Source organism: Dendronephthya gigantea, unplaced genomic scaffold (assembly GCF_004324835.1).
Source record: "Dendronephthya gigantea isolate DGI-Jeju-01 unplaced genomic scaffold, DenGig_1.0 000002F, whole genome shotgun sequence".
In the NCBI taxonomy this organism is placed as follows: domain Eukaryota; kingdom Metazoa; phylum Cnidaria; class Anthozoa; order Malacalcyonacea; family Nephtheidae; genus Dendronephthya; species Dendronephthya gigantea.
This window is the reverse complement of record NW_021163012.1, coordinates 2,411,286-2,433,483: the sequence shown is the minus strand read 5'-3', so window position 1 is coordinate 2,433,483 and position 22,198 is coordinate 2,411,286. Positions and strand designations below refer to the sequence as shown.

At 37.8% G+C, this 22,198-nt stretch overlaps 4 protein-coding genes across 4 annotated transcripts; 2 read left to right on the top strand and 2 right to left on the bottom strand.

Moving 5' to 3' along the window:
- The first annotated feature begins 351 nt into the window (after positions 1-351).
- LOC114538129 (terminal nucleotidyltransferase 5C-like) lies at positions 352-2,017 on the top strand. Its single transcript, XM_028559246.1, has one exon. The coding sequence runs from the start codon at positions 539-541 to the stop codon at positions 1,742-1,744; it is 1,206 nt and encodes a 401-aa protein (XP_028415047.1). The 5' UTR covers positions 352-538; the 3' UTR covers positions 1,745-2,017.
- A 3,417-nt stretch (positions 2,018-5,434) lies between these two features.
- Positions 5,435-8,611, bottom strand: LOC114535070 (2-oxoisovalerate dehydrogenase subunit beta, mitochondrial-like). Its single transcript, XM_028556455.1, has 10 exons — positions 8,445-8,611; positions 7,920-7,997; positions 7,767-7,835; positions 7,530-7,663; positions 7,298-7,453; positions 7,090-7,198; positions 6,870-6,932; positions 6,609-6,754; positions 6,409-6,495; positions 5,435-6,030 (listed from the first exon to the last, which is right to left on the bottom strand). The coding sequence occupies exons 1-10, from the start codon at positions 8,587-8,589 to the stop codon at positions 5,890-5,892; spliced, it is 1,128 nt and encodes a 375-aa protein (XP_028412256.1). The 5' UTR covers positions 8,590-8,611; the 3' UTR covers positions 5,435-5,889.
- Positions 8,612-8,729: 118 nt separating this feature from the next.
- On the top strand, positions 8,730-11,616 carry LOC114535081 (dnaJ homolog subfamily B member 13-like). Its single transcript, XM_028556465.1, has 9 exons — positions 8,730-8,902; positions 8,973-9,076; positions 9,180-9,251; positions 9,360-9,443; positions 9,538-9,689; positions 9,907-10,039; positions 10,116-10,210; positions 10,425-10,501; positions 11,101-11,616. Exons 1-9 carry the CDS (start codon positions 8,835-8,837, stop codon positions 11,252-11,254), a joined length of 939 nt encoding a protein of 312 aa, XP_028412266.1. The 5' UTR covers positions 8,730-8,834; the 3' UTR covers positions 11,255-11,616.
- A 176-nt stretch (positions 11,617-11,792) lies between these two features.
- On the bottom strand, positions 11,793-22,109 carry LOC114535059 (transcription initiation protein SPT3 homolog). The gene is made up of 12 exons (XM_028556444.1): positions 19,312-22,109; positions 19,067-19,200; positions 15,219-15,303; positions 14,401-14,487; positions 14,226-14,328; positions 14,067-14,135; positions 13,763-13,818; positions 13,591-13,666; positions 13,347-13,462; positions 12,717-13,043; positions 12,076-12,186; positions 11,793-11,883 (listed from the first exon to the last, which is right to left on the bottom strand). Exons 1-12 carry the CDS (start codon positions 19,384-19,386, stop codon positions 11,839-11,841), a joined length of 1,284 nt encoding a protein of 427 aa, XP_028412245.1. The 5' UTR covers positions 19,387-22,109; the 3' UTR covers positions 11,793-11,838.
- Between the last annotated feature and the right edge of the window lie 89 nt (positions 22,110-22,198).

Below are 22,198 nucleotides of genomic sequence, written 5' to 3'. Positions count from 1 at the left end.
CTGATATTTCAACATTAAGCGGTCAGTTTTCCTCCATTTAAAAGCGGTTATAATGTGAATTTATATAACAAACTGTTATATTAATTGTTGCTATTCTCGTTTTAAAAGAAATTTTCATCAGGCAGCGTTCAATTATTTAAAGTGTCGAATATTTGGAAGACAAAAAAGCGTGGGACGAAAGATGTTTCACTATCGCATACTAATTTTGACAGAGCAAGACGCCGTTTAACCGGAAGTCGCGAAGTGGCCTGACTTCCGGTGTATTATTTCGTCACGCGTTAATTGGTTGTTATTTGTTACTACGCAATAATCGTGCGCCTCGACCAATCACAGCGCAGCCATGTAAACAAGCAGTAAGCTCATAAGTGTAGAAAACTCGCTTCAGCACTTCTCCTGGCACTTCTCTGTAGAAGTTCAAATACCGCAGTTGTATAAAAACCTTATTCACCGAGCGTAGCGAACCGAACTCAACAAACACCACCGATTAAATACCACAAGCAAACCAAAAAACAGAGCAAAACCACGTCGAACTAACACCATGGAGCAATTTGCAACGATGCCAGAGAACGAAGCGAAGCGTTTCGCTGTGTTAACGTACGAGCAAGTCGTCCGTCTGGGAGAAGTGCTGAGTAGAAAAGTTGAGATACACGGCCGAGGCAATTTTCCTACCATCCAAGTTGTCCTCAAGGACCTTGTCGAAGCCGTGTCCTCTCGTCTGCGAGACAAAGGCGTGAAATTACGCGACATTCGTCTAAATGGAGGAGCCGCAAGTTTTGTGCTGTGTCAAGACAAAAATTATATATTCAATGACTTAGACTTAATATTCGGAGTCGATTTGTCATGTCCTCAACGAATTCACATGATTTTCGACGTCGTAATGGATGCTCTCACGGATTTCTTGCCCGAAGGAGTGAGCAAGAATCGAATGTGTAGCGCTACACTAAAAGATGCTTACGTCAAGAAATTGGTCAAAGTCACAGACGAGACGAACAGTTGGTCGCTCATTTCACTGTCAAACGACGACGGAAGGAATGTTGAGCTGAAGTTTGTCGATACAATGAAACGGCCATTTGAATTCTCAATCGATTCCTTTCAAATAAACTTGGACTCGCTTCTGAGCTTTTTTAAGCTTTCGACTTTGCCAATCAAGCCGAATTTCTTCCCGAGCGTTCTTGCGGAGTCCGTCTACGGGGATATCGGGGTTGCCCTACACCACTTGGACAATCGCTTAATTGCGACTCGAAACCCGGAGGAAATTCGTGGCGGTGGGCTCCTAAAGTACTGCTACCTGTTGGTGAAGAGGTACACTCCAGAAGATCGCAAGGAAATCAGGAGCATGGAACGCTATATGTGCAGTCGTTTCTTCATCGACTTCGGTGATCTCGATACACAAGTGAGGAAACTTCAGAAATACTTGCAAGACCACTTTCAGGGCGACGAACGCGTTAAATGCGAATACCTCCGAATCCTGTATCGCACCATCGCAAGCTCTACCGTGTGTCTCATGAACCACGAACGTAAACAGACATTGATGATCATTGAGCAAATGGCTAACAATATCGAACATGGTTTGCTCGAGATGAACTATTATTATAGGCCGATGCCAACGCGTTTCCCAGCCGGCAACTGCTACTACAAGGGTCCGGGATTTAGGAACCACCACCACACGCATCATCATCATCACAACCACAGTCGTTACAGATTTTACCCTACGTGTTCAGCGCTGGCCCCGATGGCCACCTAACTTTGGGTCTGTATTTTATAAGAAAAAAAAAATACACTGTATTAGTTGTGCGTCAACTTCGCGACGCCGAACAACTTAACTTCTCGATTGCCGCTACATTAGGCTTGGAAAGAGACGCTTGACTCCTGTAATAATAATGGGCCACCGTAACGTTGGGATTTATTGATTATATGTAACTATATTTCTGGCTTTTTTATTGCTGTGGTATATATACTGCATTGCTCAATACAAGCCGTAATGTAGAGTGTGTGCGCTGTTTATAGCGAACGATAATACACGGTTTGTTTACATTAGGATGAGAGAAAAGGGACTTTAAATTGCGTTCTGGTTTATTTTGGGTTTCTTGGCGCAAAGCCCTATTCAGTTGTCAGCCTCCGTAGCGCATTTTTAACCTGGGTCGCGCAGCCCTTGTTTTGACCGCTGTATCGTTACAGAAAAGCGAAATGTATCTGTATTTTGAGCGATGTGAAAATTGTGTAATTTCACTTCTTTCAACATATTAAACTTTGAAACCTAATACTACTGACCGCTTCAGCGCTTCGCTGCAAACGGGATAATAGCATTAATTTTGTAAAAAAGGCAACTGAAAATTTGTCATTATAAATATAAGTATATAAAACCCAAATAATTCTGTGTTTAATGCCGACCACAATGCGAGATTGTTTTGATATGGCTGGTGCAAAGCCTCGGGCTTTAAAATTGAAAGTTTTCGTTTTGTTCATGTCAAACTTTGATCACTCGTATCAAGGACGCCAGCTGATCGGGGTCGTCGCGTTTGTTTCTGGTAATTTCGCCTTCTACCCCTTTATTAGCCGGCCCAAAAGTAAAAGTTTATTAGATTAACACAAGTCGCCCGTATCTTAGTGTATATAGATCACCGAATATTTGTAAGGTACAATATTATCGAGTTATTTTAGGTTGCTAAGTGCACCATATCTGACAGGGAAGTTGAAATAATACCGCATAGTTTCCTCGCAATGATATCGCCATGGTTTTTCAATTGTACGCCAATGGGGCGAGAGTATTTTTAACTTCGCATATATAGAAGCTGTTCAATTCTAACGTACATGAACATTGACAAGTGTAACGTCACAAGGCTCTGCTATTTCCATGTTTTTATCACGTTTTGCCCCTAAACTGCGCTAAGTTTTCGTCATAAATAGCCAAAGTCACCGGAAAATAGCACTTCTCATGCAAACAATGCCTACTGCGACTAAAGATGGCTCCTTGACCTAATAGGCTTTGGAAGTGGCGTGACTCTTTAATTGAAACATGCGTTCTAGCCTCATTCAACTATCAACTGTGCTCGCTTTTCGACCCGTGAAGTCGAATGCGCGATTCGTCGTGGGCTTTCATGTTTCGTGCGAAAATGGACAACTCTGTTTAACATTAAAAGCTTTTTTGTTTTGTCTGCGCCCACCCAGATATCATATACTTATCAGAATCTAATCGGTCTATATTATTTATTATCATAAATTATTCATCGTTTTCATAAAGTTTTTCGACTCGGAGGAAGTCAAAGCCCAGGCGTTTGTTATTCTGGATTCGTTACACTCGCCATGAGTCCTGCTGTGATCTGACGCGCTTTTATTAGATGTGCGCATTGTAAACATGTTTACATTTTTGCACACTCCCGAGCCGAAAGTTATTATTAAAAATAAATTCGTTACCCTGCACTTAGTCTCCTCTTGTTCTATTATTGAGCGAAATTAAATTCAGGTGAAGATAAAGATGGCGAAATATGTGTTCGTGCAACAAAAGAACCGAGTTATCATCTATCTCGCATCATCATCTTCGTAATTCCTGTTTCCTTTTTTGAACTTCTGTATGACAGCAGCTTGATTCGTTTTATCAGATCTCTCGAAATTATACATACGCTTACAAAATTATGTATATCATTATATGTGATAGTGAAGTATAATATATCGGGGCATGTTTGAGTGTACTGTATACACAAAGCTATGAAGTTGCAGGTTGTTACAAAAAAGGGGAAGTTTTTGCCCCGCGTTACCATAATTAATGCGGACGTTGTAATGTAATTTAAGACACCAAAATCGCAAGCGCTCGAGTAAGCCTTTCAACACAAACGAGTGAACTTGTATAGAAAATCTTGCCTTGGCCAGCATTTCCGACACTTCGTGACCTTCTTCCAAGTAACCTTGTTTAACCGTTGGTCAAGCGTACACTGTCAGTATCATTGAGCGACCTGAATGCACTGTGAATATGAGATTTTGCTACGCAACCGACGCAACCGCTGGGCAACGGTTAAAGACCTAGTAACTTTCATGGACACACGCAATTTGTTTTTAAAATAAATTCACGGACCCAAACTGATGCCATATGATATAATGCCGTATCTAAAGAACCATAAGAGCCAAGACTATTTACCGGATGTCATATTATTATGCCTAGCACATGATTGTTATAAAATTGGGTCAGTTACGTAACATTTTCCTTTGAAAAGATGGTTATGCAAGATATATGTAACATTGAAGAGGTGGCATAGCGATGCAAGTGCCTACAGAGAAACCCTCAAACGACGTGGGTATCCTGGACAATTTGCGCCCATCGTTATAATAGAGTTACAGTATTTTCCAGTAATTTCTGTACCGAGCGAATTCGTGTCCCAAATCCCAATGAGCTGAGCTTGCCTGGCCGAGTAGATGACGTTTTGTTAGCGGTTGGTCCAATTGAGTGGGCAGAGTATTCAATTTCACTAATACCAAAATAATTGACCTCGAATAGGTTCTGCAAACAAAACTATTGTGTTGTTCCGCAGCGCTTGTACTAGGTACACAAGAGTGGCTTAACAATGTAGGTGGTTTATTAAGATAAAAACAATGTTTATTACAATTTACAAGGTAACTCTAACACGGGATTGCACATAATCCCCTTTATATAATCCTAATAGATTGCCTAAACTACCTTAACTGAACTTGGACGCTTATCATATAACCCCTGAAGCAATTTGTAAGGTATTTCAATCGTTGGTGTAATCTTGTTAAAGTGTTTTTCACAGTGAATCCCTTGCCAATGAAGCTGTATTTAATTTTCTACTTGACTTTGCAGCTTGACTTTTATACGAAGTTGTAATTTTTTAAGACATCTAACACTTGTCACTTTTCCTCAAAGCCTGTCTCAAAAGGAACAGAAAATTACCATTCACTGATCAGTTGTTTTTTTCAAGTTATTATAATGTGTATAAAAATAGCCTTGTAAGCCCGATGAGGAAAAAATTGGCGAAAAAAATGGCAAAGAAAAGAATAACAACGAAGGTAGTAATCTTATGCTTTTTACATCTGCCCTTCTAAGGATGTAAATCCTTTTTTAATGGTTTCCGGTTGCAAAATTCTGGTAAAATACGATGCCGTTCTTCCTTCAAGCCATCGAAAGATCGATTCTCCTTTTCGAAACAATAATTTGCATAATATTCGTCATTTATGATTAAAGTTAAAATCTCCCAACTACGAATTCGTTTTTCCGAGCGTCTGATTGGTTGGTTCCTACATTTAGCGGGAAAAATTGGGGGTGAAATTCCAGGAGTGAGCATTCGCGATTTCTGTTTCAATTTTCAAAGTCAAGAGATGAGAAGAAATTTATAGCAAGAAAAGACCCTCAGAAAGAACGACAAAAGCGCCTGGAAGAGTCACCAGACAGACGTACAGGTACCGCATTACATATGTTTGCCATTTTCTAGCTTTTTTGCGGAGAATTTCATCATAAATACTGCCCATAATTTTGCGATGGTTTTGCATCGAGTGGAGTGGCAAATTATTGCTTTAAACATACAATAGCAACCATTATTATTGACGATTTTTATTAGTATTCGCTCACAAAAGAACTTTATTACATCATATGGATTGTAATTGCGAACTACAATCCTCGAAATGTGAAATTTAAATCCAGGATTGCAAGTATAAGAATACCATAACAGGACGCCATCTTGTCTTTTAATGCAATGCGGTTTTGAATTTTGAATTTTCTTCGCACTTCTGCAAGATGGCATTTTTTATCTCAAGAGTGTCTATTGTAGTCTATAACACTTGACATATTAGAATATATGTTTAGTATTTTTATCGTGTCCTGAATCTAAATTTGCCCTATTTTCTAGAATTCATTTGTACGAAATTCTAAGAATTGCTATACTAAAAACTTGTAACTTTCTTGATTGCTTCAAAACACCTCCATTTATCAGGAATATAAAAAGGTTCAAATATATGAGGAAATGGCGTGTCCCAGCCACAAACACGTTGAATAGGAGCTTCTAGTGACAGGAAGCAATGTTCCTAAAAAAACCCAAAATAAAATATAAGCTATGTTTAATTTCAGATAAAATAGTTTTTTTGTTGTTTGAGTAGTTAATAGCAGACAGTTTTAGATTAGAATTGCAAGCCTGTTGATAATTCAAAGTGACCCGAGCAATGTTTTCATTAAGTTTAATTAAAACAGACTGTGTTAAAATAAAAAACAACAGTTGTCAATATGACATGGATTGTACTTTGTCTCTTCTTAATGTCATAGAAAATGATGTATTAAGTTCATTTGAGGTATAATTCATTTTGCATATACATTATATATCTTACACCAATATATTATAGATTTATAGCACCACTCCCAATTCAAAACCTAGCCACTTTCATTCATGCAACTCAGCAAGTTCCCACCTGTATTGTACTTGCTATTTCTGCACCAAAGCCACTTGTTTTTGGAGCTTCGTGAGCAATCATCAGCCTTCCAGTTTTGTTCACAGACTTAAGAGTAATTGCATAGAAAAAAAAGATTATAATATTTGCTTCCAGTGTGATATCTGTCATTCTGCCATTTTTTGTAAGCACAACAGACAGACTGTCTGTCTTCAACACACCTGCTCAACAGTGTCAATGTCCCAAGGTAATATTGTTCTCAGGTCTATCAATTCGCAGGAAACACCCAGCTCATCTTTTGCCATGTTTACAACCTCTCGTAGGATGTGGACTTGGGTTCCCCAACCAACAATCGTAACATCTGATCCTTGGGATAAAAAATAAGTACACTTGGAAAATTTATAGAACACATAAGTCTGTTAAGATCAGCTTTCTAGAATGCTTGAAGAATGTCCAACATGTAGTTTTATAATAATACAAACCCTCTATAAGAACTTCAGCTTCTGATAAAGGCAGTTCATAGTCACCAACTGGTACTTCCTCCACTATATTTCATGATAAAAGTAATTTTAAAGTTTAAATTGTTTAATTTTATACATTTGCAATATGTTCGATTCTTCATATTTTGCTTCATATTTTGCATGTAACAAAATAAAATAGCATTGTCACATGTGTGACCAAAGAATCACCTATTTCTCTTACCAGCCTGTCTGTATAAGACTTTTGGTTCTAAAAATAGCACTGGATTAGGGTCCCTGATAGCAGATAGTATCAGTCCTTTTCCTTGAATTGGTCCTCGAGGAATAACAACCTTGAAAAGAGAATAATTCTATATATTATAACACATACATTACTCTTTTATATGCACTTTGCGAGGTGATTGGATGAATTAAATGATAGTGTTACTGACCTTTAAACCAGGAATATGTGCGAAAAATGCTTCAACTGATTGTGAGTGATATAGTGCTCCATGGCCAACTGCCCCACAAGGGGCTCGGATTGTCAATTTCCCACAATCAAATAAGTTACCAGTCCGATATCTAAACTTTGCAGCTTCATTTGTTATCTAGTAGCAGGGAAATGATCACTGATCAGAAAAGCCTAAGATTGTAGAATTATGAACTTTCGACTGGTCACTCAACCTGGTCAAATGCCGGGAAAATGTAATCGGCAAACTGTATTTCTGCAATGGCTGTTGCTCCAGCAGTTGCCACACCTATTCCAAATCCAACAATTCCCTGTTCTGAGAGGGGAGTGTTAAATACTCTGTCTTCACCTAAAATGTACAATGTACAATTGTCCCTTTTGAATTGTATCTAGAAATATATTGGTACTTTACTTGGCTGGCATCTGCAATTGTGTCACCATAGTTAACTAACCATACTTATCTCTAAGACCAACTGTGCACCTGAAAACTCCTCCAAAAGCAACATCCTCACCAAATATAACTGTAATAAGTAATAAACGCCTTTAGTATTTTCATACAGTAGATGGCACACTATTGTGTGGTACTACAATTTGATGAACAATACCAGCAGATTCATCAGCAGCCAACACAATGTCCATTGCATCTGTTAAGGCCTGGAATAAATTCATCCTCTTGACCTCACCTGGTTATATAAAGAAAATGCTTTTGTCAATATTTCACCGATTAGCAAGGGTCATGCATTGTGTAGAAAAATAAATACCGGTATTATTTATTTAATCAACTAAGTAATAGTTTTTTATTTATAATCTGCGGAAAATACATAATATGGAAGGGGGTGAAATCTGCAATGGTGGAGGAATGTGGATAAACAGTGTCCTGTATCTAACCTGTATGTGAAGGGGGTTGGGGGAGATTGGTGGAGTTGACACCCCCAATTGGACAACGCTGCTCTAGGTGGAGGTATACCTTAGCTATTCATTGAGTCTGGCACACTGTTGAGAGGGAAATGCAATTGGAATCATAGGATCATTAGTTACCACATTATTAGTTAGTTTTATAATAGAACAATGAGTCTATACTCTATATTAGGATCATATAGTATATGTGAAAAGTGTGAAACAATATTTACCGTCAGTCTGTGCTGTTTCAGCAACATATGTAAATGTTGAACCATGCTTGTGTTGATTTTTTGTAATGAATGATGAAGAAACGTGTTTACAAAGCGTAGCTTTATTCAAGAACCGTTGCAATCGACACGTCGAAATTGCAGCCATGTTGTATAATAATATTGTTCATGCGAACTTTATGCCTGGGGTGTAACTTCCGATACTATTTCCTACGAGATTTGTGCTGGGGTCATATTTCGTAGGATTATATTTCGTATGGGTTATATTTTCCGGTGCTCTCGCGTGTACGCGTGGCATCCACGTAATCTGCTGTTGCATGGCAACATTGGCTGCCATGACGACCTGGAAAATAAACGACGGCCATTTTGATTTTGGAAAGAAGTGAAGTCGAAATGGGTCAAGATTACTACAGTATTCTTGAACTAACAAAAGGAGCGAGCGATGCAGATATAAAAAAAGCGTATGTTAATATTCTGGACAATACTCCGATGAGGTAGCAATGAAATAATAATGAAATTATACCCTTGTAGTTACAGAAAACTGTCGTTAAAATTCCATCCTGACAAAACCCAAGAACCTGGAGCTGACAGGAAATTCAAACAAGTTTCTGAATCATACGAGATACTGAGTGATCGTAAGCCATTTGTAGCATAATTCACACTTTTAATGGACAAGTCATAGCTTGTTTCATGATTAATGATTTTTATACGTTGATTTACGTTTATGATTTTTTTTAGCAAAAAAACGGGCCATTTATGACCAGTTTGGTGAAGAAGGATTGAGAAATGGAGTACCAGACAGTGATACAGGTTGGTTAGAATGTTCTGGATCGGTTTTGGTAACCAGAATGTATCTTGACGAAACTTACAGTTGAAAATTCTTTGATTCAATAATGAATATATTTCTGTGAATGTTAGGTGGATGGACACCTGGTTATACCTTTCATGGTGATTCATTAAGAGTTTTCAGAGAGTTCTTTGGTGGTGACAATCCATTTTCTGGTAAGTCATGCCCAGATATGGTTGGTGGATATGATATAGATATATTTCATGCCTGGAGAGTGATTCTAATGAACTGTACTTCTGATTTCCACAGAGTTATTTGATTCCTATGATCCAGAGATTGGATTTGGTGGTGCTCATGGGCGTGGCCGTCGGAAGCAGGATCCACCGATAGAAAGGGAATTGTATTTAACATTAGAAGAGGTGTTCAAGGGATGTACAAAGAAAATGAAGATATCGCGGAGAGTAAGTTATCAACTTCTAACAGTAAAGATATACCTGTCTGACAGATGCCCTTCCGATGACAAGTAAAACCAGGGAGCTTATATACATACTATATAGAAATACTATATAGTATATAAGTGCCCTGAATAAAACCATTTGACAGATTTGTGAAAAGCCAAAACTCCCTGAAAAAAGCAATTGGTAACTCATATTTTTGGATGTTTTTCTGTCTTTACAGGTGATGAATGAAGATGGCCATACCTCAAATATCCGTGATAAGATCCTCACAATAAATGTGAAACCAGGTTGGAAATCTGGTACAAAGATAACTTTCCCTAAAGAAGGTGATCAGGGCCCAAATAATATTCCAGGTATTATTTCACCACAGTTAGTAGGTAAACTTTTCTTCAGAAATTCCTTTGAAAGTTTCATTTGACTTTTTTACAGCTGACATTGTATTCATTGTGAAGGACAAATCACATTCAATATTCAAAAGAGAGGGCAAGGACCTTTTCTTCACTGCAACTGTTCCTCTAGGCAAGGTAGGTGACAATGTTAATCCATTGGTGTTTCTGTGACGCTTGAAGAGGTTCAAAAAGGTGTGGTTACGTGACTTTGCATGAATTGCCTGGCAAATTGGTTATCTTAGCCAGTGTTTAGTTGGAAGAGACCTAGTTATAAATAATATACTGGTTACTACTATACACTTTACTGTTAAAGACTGTACCATATACCAATTTCTGTGATTTATAACAGGCATTAACTGGTTGTACGGTAGATGTACCAACTCTGGATGGAAGGCTTATCAGTGTACCCATCAATGATATTATCAAGTAAGTTGCATACTCAGTGTCTGGCTGTAATTGTAATATTCAGTGTTAAGTCCCAAGGCTTGCACGACAAAACACCTTGCAGACCTGTGTTATTATCATCTTTACAAAATTGTTTTTAAAAAGGTTAGCTATTCATTAAAATACAGCAATTATGTCATTTACAAATTACTAATTTCATGCAGGTTGTTGAATAAAAGTACGAATCTGAAATCCACAAATATGATTCATGCAAGTTTTCTAAATTTGCACACGCTGAAACAGCGTCCTCATTCATTTTCTAAGGAAATTTCCTTAGAAAACCCTGTGCTCATCAGGGGAAAGAGGAACGATTGTCGTTCCTTCCTTTTTAGTTCTTTAAAGACTATTAAAATTGAGAGAGCACATCGCTATGAAACAAATGCCGTAACAAATACCATGATAAATATGTTATGAAGGCTTGTTTCAAATTCTCTTCAAAATGCTGGTATAATTGGCATTTTCAGCTCGCTTTTGAGGCCTCTAAATGTTTTTTTAATGAAAATTTTAAATTCTTGAAGATAAAGAGATTCGTACTGAGTACTTGTTGATAACGTTGGAAATTAATTGCGCCTCGTTTTCAGGCCTGGCTATACAAAACGTGTACCTGGCGAGGGAGTGCCAACGTCGAAAGATCCGAACATTCGCGGGGATCTTGTCATCAATTTTGATATCGTTTTCCCAAACAAACTGAACTCGGACCAAAAACGACTTTTGAAAGATGCCTTGCTGCAGTGACAGCTCTGCATTGTAGATCATAGATTTGCTGTGGTTCGTAGTCTTGGCGGAAGACTACATTGTTATATATTCTCATGTATTTTGTCATGATATTCCTTGTACATAAAAATCTGGACGAAATCATGCAAAATGGCTGCCGATTCAATTCCTTATTGGTGTGAGGTGCTTCTAGTGCTTAAAACGAATCCTTCTCAATGGTTCTTCTTGGATGCGGGGAAAACTCGGTGTTGGGTGCTCTCTATTCTATCACTGTACCGTTTGTGGTAATTAACTACTTCGCCTAGAATATGGGCAATACTTTCACACATTACTTGCTGATTGGACTATTTTGTTGTTCTTTATAATAAATATGGTTTTTTTGCACAAGTTTCTAGCCAGAATATAGTTTAATAGCTTTACGTTTGACGCGTTAATTAAAGTCTTAAAATACACTACATCTAACTAAACAATCACAATTGTTGTCAACGAAACATATTTGTTTTTTTAAACACATACAAGCCTATATATAGACTTATTAAACGCTATCTTTGTATAATAACGACATCAGTGGATTGTTATGTAAATAAAACTTTTCTGCTTGTAAATCAAAGGCACAAAGTCCTATACGTAGGCGTAGTCTTCATATACGGCTAAAAAGAAAAAGAATGAAGTTGGTGAATTGATTTAGAGATCGATCTTCTGCTTTATCACTTGCTCAAGCCAGCAATTCTAATTCATATATACAAAAGCCTCTTGACCACTGGACGTGAAAACGAGAATTGGTTGTTAAAAGTGCCCGATTTATGTATGGCAAGGCAGAATCATATGCTGCTGACACTTACCGCGAATGGAGCCATTGGACCAACACTGCTGCAGTATCGTCTCATTGCTTCACGTATATGCTCTGGCTGGAGACAATCTGAATATAAGTCGCTTGATACCATCGAACTCAACTACAGAAGAATCAAAACAGACACAGTTTATGAAGACGAATTTAGAATGCCGGTCAGAAATGGAAACAATTTGAATATAATTTTCTTGTATGATTGCATGGCGTCTTTAGTAATTATAATAACTTGTAGGTACACCACGTAAGTATTAAATACTGCAAAGCTTTCGGTCCGTTAACCCGGACCTTCATATTGCACTGATGAAGGTCCGGGTTAACGGACCGAAAGCTTTGCAGTATTTAATACTTACGTGGTGTACCTACAAGTTATTATAATTAATTTGAATATAATAGGTCACTTGAAACCATGGAACGCCAACAAAATTTTAAAAAGATTGCAAGGGTGTGTCATCAACTAAGGAATGAAAACAGACACAGTTCATCATGAAGATTTGATGCCATGATTAGAGCTCTGGTAAAGGGACAATCTGAATACAATCAGGTCATTTGAATTTAGAAAGATTGCAAGGATGTGTGTCTTAAATGCAGCTATGGAAAGGTAGTCTAAGGAGTACTAATAAGACCACGCAGTACCTTGGCTTTCTTTTTCTTGCTTTTCGACGATTTCGATGTCGTCACTAATGAACTAGAATTGATGCCAGTTGTGTTCGAGGACGTTACCGTTGCCCCACTTCCCGCTGCGCCACCTGTGTTTGGGAACGATGGAGGTGCGTTTCCGGTCGGTGTTGTGGGTGTACCTGGTGGGGTAGGGGTGGAACTCCTGCTCGTAGATAAGGACGGTGTGGATATGAATGGTAAATTGATCTTTGAAGCGTTGTTTTGTCGTAGTAAAGGCATTACTGCTGATAGTTCATCGCCTCTTTCCATGTCCTTCTTAACAAGCAGAGCTAAATCTACAATCTATTCAGAAGAATAACAGTGAATTGATCAACGAAATTCTAATATAAGACACATGCAGACATTTGAACATAAATTTTAATGGAAATTTGGAGCTATTCCAAAGGAGACCAATGCAAAAGATCTTTACTATTATAACTGCCAAAAATGAATTATCAGTCAACACAAACACGAGCTCCAAAACGAGTCTTCTCGTTTCACCAAAGAATTGACTGACTTTCCTCAATATGTGAATTGACTGAATTTCCTCGATATTGACTTAATATGTTGAAGTATTAAGAAGTCAATAGCTTTAGGTGGACTAACCTGTCCGACAGTCTCGTAGGCGAGGTAGCTGAACACTTCCATGACTGGTGAATTTGGCTTTAAATCTGTTAGGTTTGAATAGTCCAGCCATTCCTTGAACTTTCCGGCCTTTTTATCTGAAGTTAAAAAATACTTGTAAGTCCTCAAGGTCGCTGGTAGCTTCTGTGATGGTAATATTTGGAGAACTAACCGGGATGAAGATGATTGATCTCAGGAAGATACCTACAGTCAGTCTGATACTTACTAAAGTTAGCTTGACGACATTCAACGAATTCCAAATACTGCTGTGTGTCTAAGGTTCTGGACAGGCGCTCGGCTCTCTAAACACGTTTCAAAGCCCAATTCAACATATAGAATTGCTTCTACGATGATGCACATTGCTTGGCTATTGTGAAGGAAGTATGAAAAATACTTGCCTCTAGTCTGTCACGTCTATGATCGTAACTATCATCTCCCAAAAGACCCGAGTCATCTGTAGCGAAAAAATAATAAATTATACCAGAAATTAGCAAAACAGACGCCCGTGCATCCTCGATTTTTCCCGTGCGCCTTCGGGATGGTGTGAATCGACTAGTATACTCACCAACAGCAAGAACTGGTGCCGCTACCTTGCAATTCATTTATGATCTTATATATCCACGAGCTTATCTAGAAAGCTTACGTTTTCATCAAATTTCTGCAGAAAACACATCTCCTCAGTCTTGCAATACAAAACTGTACCTTTGAAATCGGATGTGCCTAGATCTGATAATCTTCTTCGTTTGTTTCCTGCCTTCGCGTCATTTCCAGCTGTTTAAAATGTGTCAAGGAAGTCATAAATAATCATTTTGTGGCGTGGTGATTTATTTCAAGCATTTAAATCAAACAATACTCCCGTACCAAACGATCCGAGAATTTCATCATCTTCTTGTGAAACTTGTTTAATCAATTTCTGTTTGCTTTCTTTGAAACTGAGGTATTGGTTCAGCTTTCTTAGCTTGTCCTACAAACGGAACAGCAGAGTTACAGACATCCATCATTCTGGTAAACATGAAAAAAAACCCAAATCTCTGACCTTGTCTTTTCGCATAAGAAATTTAATGTCTTCTGTGTGCATGAACTTGCCGCCTCTTAATGCTGTGACCTCGGCTGTTTGGACAACCTGATATAAACAAAGATTAAGCATATTAAAGGGATTACAGCACCTTTATCGCGTCGGTTGTATGCATGGTATAAAGCCATGAAAAGGACTCGAATTATTATCAAATTAATATCAAATCCAGTGTCTTTCCAATTTTTTGCAAAATATTCATAACAAACCCAACTGGGGTTAAATATTCCGACGATACATCATACTTGTGGAGAAATACAGCAATTCGAAATCGACAAAATACTTTGTTTACATTATGAGCTCCACTCCGCCTCTAATAACAATCGATATATTGGTGAATATTATTTAACAAATTGAAGAACAAATGGTAAAGAAAGCGTTTGTTTACATTATATGAACCACTTTTGAAATAACAATCGATATATATTGGAAAATGTTGTTGAGAGGAAGTAGGCAACTCGAGGCAAAAAAAAGGATAATGTGGAAAGTAGGATGATCTTAATTCCGGTAGCTGATTCTGTTTTAGGAATCCGATTACGAAAGCGTAATATTGGGTTGATTATATTATTAGAACATCAAAATGGAAAGTTCCAGCCGGTTTGAAATAGATACAGCATAAGCGAGCATACTCTCATTTTTTCACGACTTGTGTTTTGGAAGAGCTACGAGCGATGATATTTTTATGTCATGTCTTTATAATTCGTAATTTGACACGTGCAGAGCTGCTCCATCGTGAGTGGGAGTTATATAACCGGATGGCCTCAAGGGAAATTGCTACATACCAGTTTGGAAATCTGTTGGTGCACTATTCCTTCGATAAGCCGAGCAGACTCCGAGCTTGGTCGCCTCGCGTCACCGAATGCGTACCTGGAACGAATGTAAAGAAAAAACAGCATATAATTCATGATTCAGTGTGCGGGGTTTTTCCAAAAGAAATATTTCTGCTGCTCAATATATATGCTCTTTGTTCAAGTGAAATTAAATACTTCAATTTGCTCTAAGTGTTTCCCAAGTGTTCGTAGCAATGTGTCTAAACATAGCGCGGTTATTTCGGTGACCTTTACCACAGACAATTATGCAACTGTATCAACTTTTATTCCTGTGCGAAAAAATCCCCTAAATTCAATTCCCTGCAATTAGAGTTTCCTCGTTGGTTTACATTATCATTTTTTGTCAACAAATGTACACAAGAAGGACCTCTTATTACATGCAAACGTTGCTTTCTCAACAAATACTCGAAGCTGAAGATATGACCTCGCTCGACCCCGATAGAGAGAAAAGTTGAACAAACGGATGCTGCTTGAATATAAATATAAAGTTGAACTGAATGCTAAATATACAGCAGTTCTGGCGAGCGGGTAGCCCACGCTGAACACAAGAAACGGAAAATCGAAACAAACGAGTCTTTTCTCTTGCTGTGCTTTAAGAAATATCTGGAATGATCAGGAACAGCGCGTTTAACGAAGCTGAATTGACGTTCTTCAAGTGGCATTTAGAGTGTTTCTAAATTTACTTTAATAATTCTGACAGTATGGCTTATCGCCAGTGGTCCGATATATATATTTCGTATATTCACACCAATCAGGCGAGTTTGATTTCTGGCCAGAATGTCTGAGACGGAAGGTTTTTGATTTTTAGAAAGATTCACGCTAAAAAACTTCCTCCCACACGAAGACGTTTTGATAACGGCGCAATCGACACAACGCGCGATGACAGTTTTTTTGGAAAATTTGGCAGCAGTTGTATTATCTTAACCTGAGCGAAATTTTTCGCATCCTAGTACGATGTTATTAGGATGTGTGTACGGAAATTAGAAGTGAAGAAACTAAAGATATCCCATTTTCATTCGTTCCCCTTCTTCAGGAGAACTCCACCTCAAATCTGATATTTATAACCTACCATCAAGCAAGTGAAAATTTGCAACACATTCTGATATATTTTAGTCGAGCATTTTTATAAGAGGATCGTACAAGTACCTTCAGTCGCTCCAAATATAGAAGATACACTTAGAACCTCGATCATTAAAACTCTATATATTAAAAGTACTAAAAAAATTCTGTCTGCAATGAAAATAATAGGTGGTCTGTATTTTAACTGTAATAATTTTAATTGGTTAGCACCATAGTTGTTTATCACATTTTCAAGCAATACAATCGCACATGTTCCTGTCACGTGTAAAATCATGAATTAACATATGTTGAGCCCAGTAAAGGTTTCAACTTTCAATTTTACAGATAAGGACCGAATCGCTTGCTGCATGTTTGAAAACATTGAAGACCAACCATATTTACCAATCTTTAGTATTACTAAATAGATATGTGCGTATAAGTATAGGTATAATTGTATATCATAAATTTGCGGGGTCAGTTTTATGTCTTTCAAGCAATTAACTTCTAACACGCTCACAATTAAACTACTTAAAAAATTCTTTGTCTTCCTAAATTAATCTCTCCTAAGAAGATTTGGGCCCCCGTTAACAAAGTGCTTTCCAAAGAAGTGCTTAATTGGCTGTGGGTATGAATTATGAAAAGTGTATTGTCTTTAATTTCGAGTAAACAAAAAATACGTGAGAAAATACAACGTTCTCATAAGTAAAAATAATTTAAACATCGAATTCCCAAGGTAAATTGCCAACATCGATTCAGGCTCCTAATCTTTTGGTTATACCCAGCATTTCTCTTTCAGTCATAATGGCCTAAAAACTGTTCATCAATGCTTCTTGTTTGTAAAAACTTTTGCTTGCAAGGCATCCAAATGCTATTGTATTGACGCTCAATTTTAGTCTGTCTGCCTCTAGAGTGGTTCAGTTAATGGCTTCATGTATTTTCTACCTTAGTTATTAAATTTATTGAATCATTTTATATGTTTTGAATGTAACATTCCACTTGCCTATTAAATGAAGTCAAGTGTCTTTATTTTGTTTTAAATTTTTAGTGGCTTTCATCAGTTATTTGTTGATTTGTGTAGGGCAATAATATTAATATTGGCTTTTGTATTAGGAACTTTTACAGCATGTCTCATATGAAGTGAACAAATTTCAGGCATTCATCCAGAAGATATAGATAAAGACACAGGCATTCTATATTTGGTTATATGAAACTATTTTTAGTTAATGCAAATAGACCTTATATTTATATTTATAGCTATTGATCATTCTAGATTTTAAGGTAACTCAATTTCAAAGCACCAAGGTTATATTGAGAAGGGCGGAACTGAGGGTAACTGTTCGCATATATTATTAACATATTTGGTAGGTTAACAAGTCATTGTTTGGTAAAAATATTTGCTGAATTGAATGACAGAATGACAATGTTATATACAGAATGAGAAGGCTGGACTCCAGTCTGTCTCAAACATGACATGCAATATTAAAGATAAATTGTTTGTGCTATAGTTGTGATATATTAAGAATTCAACAAATATGTTTTTTGTTATAAAAACTAGAATAGATTTTTATGTAAATGGTAACCATATGCATTAGGAAAGGATGTGAACAGCATACTTGGATATCCTTTTTCACAGTTGAAAGCTATACTACAGGAAAAAACAAAACATTTCGCATTTTTTATCTGCACACACCTGTAAATTACCTCTCATCAATTCCGAGAAATTAACCTGATGGATAAGATTCCATGTTATTTTACCGCAGATGTATACTCATGATTTCCTTTTATCAATGGAGCTCCAGCAAAGTAATGGGTTAACAACATCTGTGAGTAATTCTCATTTGCCCATTTGATGGGAATTTTATTTCAGATATCCCTAAGGGGCTATTTCAGATTACATTAAATTTACTCTGTCAAACAAATTTATCCTTGGTGATATTGTAATACTAAAAGCATTCAAGTTGGTAGGTTGTATGTAATAACATAATTATCAATAGTGTGGCATTGTGTGGTCAAATGTTAATTGATCACAAGAAATATGTTACAGATAATAGTGTTGCTACAGAATATGTCAGTTTTTGTGTAATAAGCCTTGGTAACCAAATTCAGTAGTTTGTTTCTCAATTTACTGTTGGTCAGTTCAACTGTCATTAGGTATAACTTAGGCAAAACATTCTGTTCCTACTAAAGTAAGATATTCTGTGACCTAACTCGGTTCATCAACAAGCCTGGGCCAACATACATAAAACTCCTAAAACTTGCTATGCCTATGGACTTGTGCATCTATCATCTAGATTTTTTTGATGCAAAAATTCACATGCCAATATCACTTAAACAATGATCAAAATATTTTCCTTTCCTGTACAAACAACATGTACAATCAGAAGCTTGCTCAAAAACAAAATACTTAAATTCATTTGCATGCCTAACCTACACAAAATATACAAAGGTCACGAGAAGCTCAATTAGATGGCACAAAAAGCCAATAACGAATTCACGATAACACGCTTGTAAACAGGAAAATTACGCAAAACCTTGTGGTTTACCATATCCGGTGATTAATTACGAAGCTCAAGGTATAACCGGAAATAAATATTCAAACATTCATTCATTTTTATATCCATATTGTGTTTCGCAGGTGCTCTCTGTGCATTCTTGAGATTTTATCTTCTACACATGTGAAGATTCGTAAAATACGACACAATTTACCCGAGAACTTTGAAAGCATTTTACTTAGAACTCACATCATGCTTAGAATTTCGGTCTGAAACCATGGTTTGGCTGCTGTACTTCTCGAGTTCTGTGAAATTTGTGGTGGTTGGAATACTTCTGGTTGGTTGGTTGGTGCATTCGTTTCTAGGGCGTCGACAGCTTGCACCTTTTAGAGGAAGTTTGAACGGAAATTAGGCTCAGCAGTTCCGGTTACATGCATTAAAATCAAATCTAAAATCGCTGGCAAAATTGCCGACTCATCTCGAAACACGTGTACCTTGGTTTCGTTGTTTACAGACGTCTCTTCTTTCACTATAGCGGGCTTCTTAGGCTTTTGTTTAGCTTTCGTCATTGTAAATCGTGTTTACCTATCGAAATGCGCCTCTTGACATAGGACAGAACATCCAGAACGGCTTTGAAGTAAGTCGTTTAGGTCTTCGATAGATTTTGCGCATGTCCCTTACGCGAGCGAACGTTTCGTGTGACGTCAAACGCGTCATTTGACGCGTATCACAGCTTAGCTTCAAAGAAATAATTCAGACATACGTTGAATACATACATAAATCCGGTGAACTCTTCAACAATGCCAAACAACTTAACTATACAAAACACTTTTAATTTGAACGTAATTTGTTCATTTGTGCGTTACGTGCTATTTTACTTCGAAATCATCACAGATTTTGCACTAAACATCGCAACATACAAGCCATCTGTAGTTTGTGAACTAAAATTAGCCTGTAAACTGATCCCCTATCTCGGGAAGTTCAAGACCTAGCGAGTCTTTGTAATATTTCTGTATGTGACTTGTTTTTATGGGAAGCTTACTTACTGGGTTGATAGGATGTTTCATGTTGCGATATATAACTCAGACTTCCATGTTACGTCAGTTATACAGTTTAAAAATATCGCCGAAGTTTCTCCAACTGTGCTATATGGAAATACGTCCCAATATAACTAGGGAGTAGCGTGGCAGCGTCTTCCAACAACTTAGCATCAAATGTGGTATAACTGCCTGTGCTGTAACTCTCCTGACAAAGGCCCTCAGGTCGAAACGTCGAGACGTGTTTTGTCTATTTTAGGCAGTTGTTATACCACAGTTGATGCTGTGCTATATGGAATTACATCTCGACGTGAAGTGCGTCGTTAGTGAAAATTGACTTCGTCACATTTATCCAACACTTTCCCCCCTCGAAATTGTATTAATCATTTGACATCATAGGAGGGCAAGCACTCGACTCTCAAAACGCAAGCAACGGTTCGTTTGGCGTTCACTGCTAACCTTACGTAAGCCTACAAGCAAAAGTTATGCAACAATACGTACGATTTTAAACGTCTGCACGTGCAGGATAACTAGTTTATTGCTTCCTAGAGAAGTACTTGACGTCACGAAAACAAAACAGAAACTACTGAAAGCGATTGTCGTTGGCAAGGACGAAAGTGACTTCTTAGTTTTGACCGAAATTTCTCGTAGAATTTCCCGAAATCGTATAGTTTTGACTGCCAGGAAAGGTTGAAGAACTCTTTGTAGCCTTGTAAGTTGTAACCTTGGCCTTCATATACACCTCCGCGTATACCAAGTTATATGTACTTGCGGAAGCCCCGAATGCTTGCCGTAGGATGACGGAAAGGCTTGGTGTTAAAATGCCACCCAATTGTAAATAATATAGTTAATACTCTAAATAAGCCTTCTTTTCGCGCAGGCATTTCTCAAAGTTATGTAAGGTTCGATTGTTGCTAAATTCGGTCGAAATGTTCACTGAAACATTAAATATATCTTCATGTTGTATATATAGACAAGCGCATTCTTTACATGATATCCTTAGGGTGTAGAAATAAATGAAGGTTTGAGAATCGCAAAATGGATATACAGAGTTGTGGCAGAGAAGTTTCGAATTTTTGCGTTCCTGTTCGTATTTTTGGAAGGGTCATGCAGCATACGAAAGCGTGTGGTATAAATCCCGTCCTTCCTCGCCGCGCATGCAATTTTACCTGATGGCCGGACTAGTCCGCGGAAGACACTAAAACCATGCAGGCTCCGGTACGAACCTGCATGCTGTTTACCATGTACAGATGTCCGTAGCGCGCGAGGGAGGGGGTACCGGATTTGTTGAGTCAGTCGGTGCAATATATCCGCAGGAGAAGTCTGATGTCTACAATGCTCTCCCTACCCCTGGTACGCCTTAGTATTGTACTAACTTCACGGGGTATTCTTGGAACGAATTGCAGACATAGTTGAAATGCCATATGAAAGTCTTGTTATTCAGCTAAAGTTTGAACATTGACATAATTTTACAGCGCGAAGCTTTATTTCAACTGTGTACTGTATAACTGTGTACGATTTCAGATAGGGAGTCTTATATCCACGGATTGGGGACACTGTCTGTGATTGTGTCAATATTTTCTTTGTTAATCCCTCTTTTAGATCACTCACGTTTCTCTTAAGCGAATATGTTAACTGTTGGTTATGCTGTAGCAATAATTCTAAGAGATTTGGCGATCGGAATCCGATATGATGGCGCTGATTTTTCCCGCAAGCTGAAGTTACCTGCTTAGAATTTAATGCCGAGTTACGTTTATGAGAGATTAGAAAGATCTTTTAAGCTCATAGATTTGCATTCACAAATGCACTCGATACCACATGTGGTGCGAGATAACATCATGTAATGACACTGACAACAGTACGAGGCGAAACAATGCCATGTCAGGCTAAGTTTAGCCCATTCTCATGAATAATAGCAGAATATATTCATGTGTGCTAGTCTGTGATTTCAGACTAAGAGTAAGCGCGTGGAATGGTCCGTTCACAACACTGCGAGGCTTTCCAAGTCAGGAAATTCACATGGTGCCACGCGTTCATTAATTAGACTTGTATCAAACTCGGCAACAATGGTAAACTCTTTGTGTATGATTATATCAAGTTCCAAAATAGCTGACCTATTTATGATCTTTAATGAACTCTCATCGCTATCCATATCGGAAATGGCTCTTGAATTAGATATTTTTATTAACAACCGCAGTAAAACCACAGTACTGACAGTCTACAAAAACAAGACGAATCCAAGCTTATGTTTTTAATTCACAAGCACTCGGGAATACCCGAATGCACGAACGTTACCCAAATAGGAGAGACGAACCATCGTCTATTTTTACTGCGCGTCGAGAAA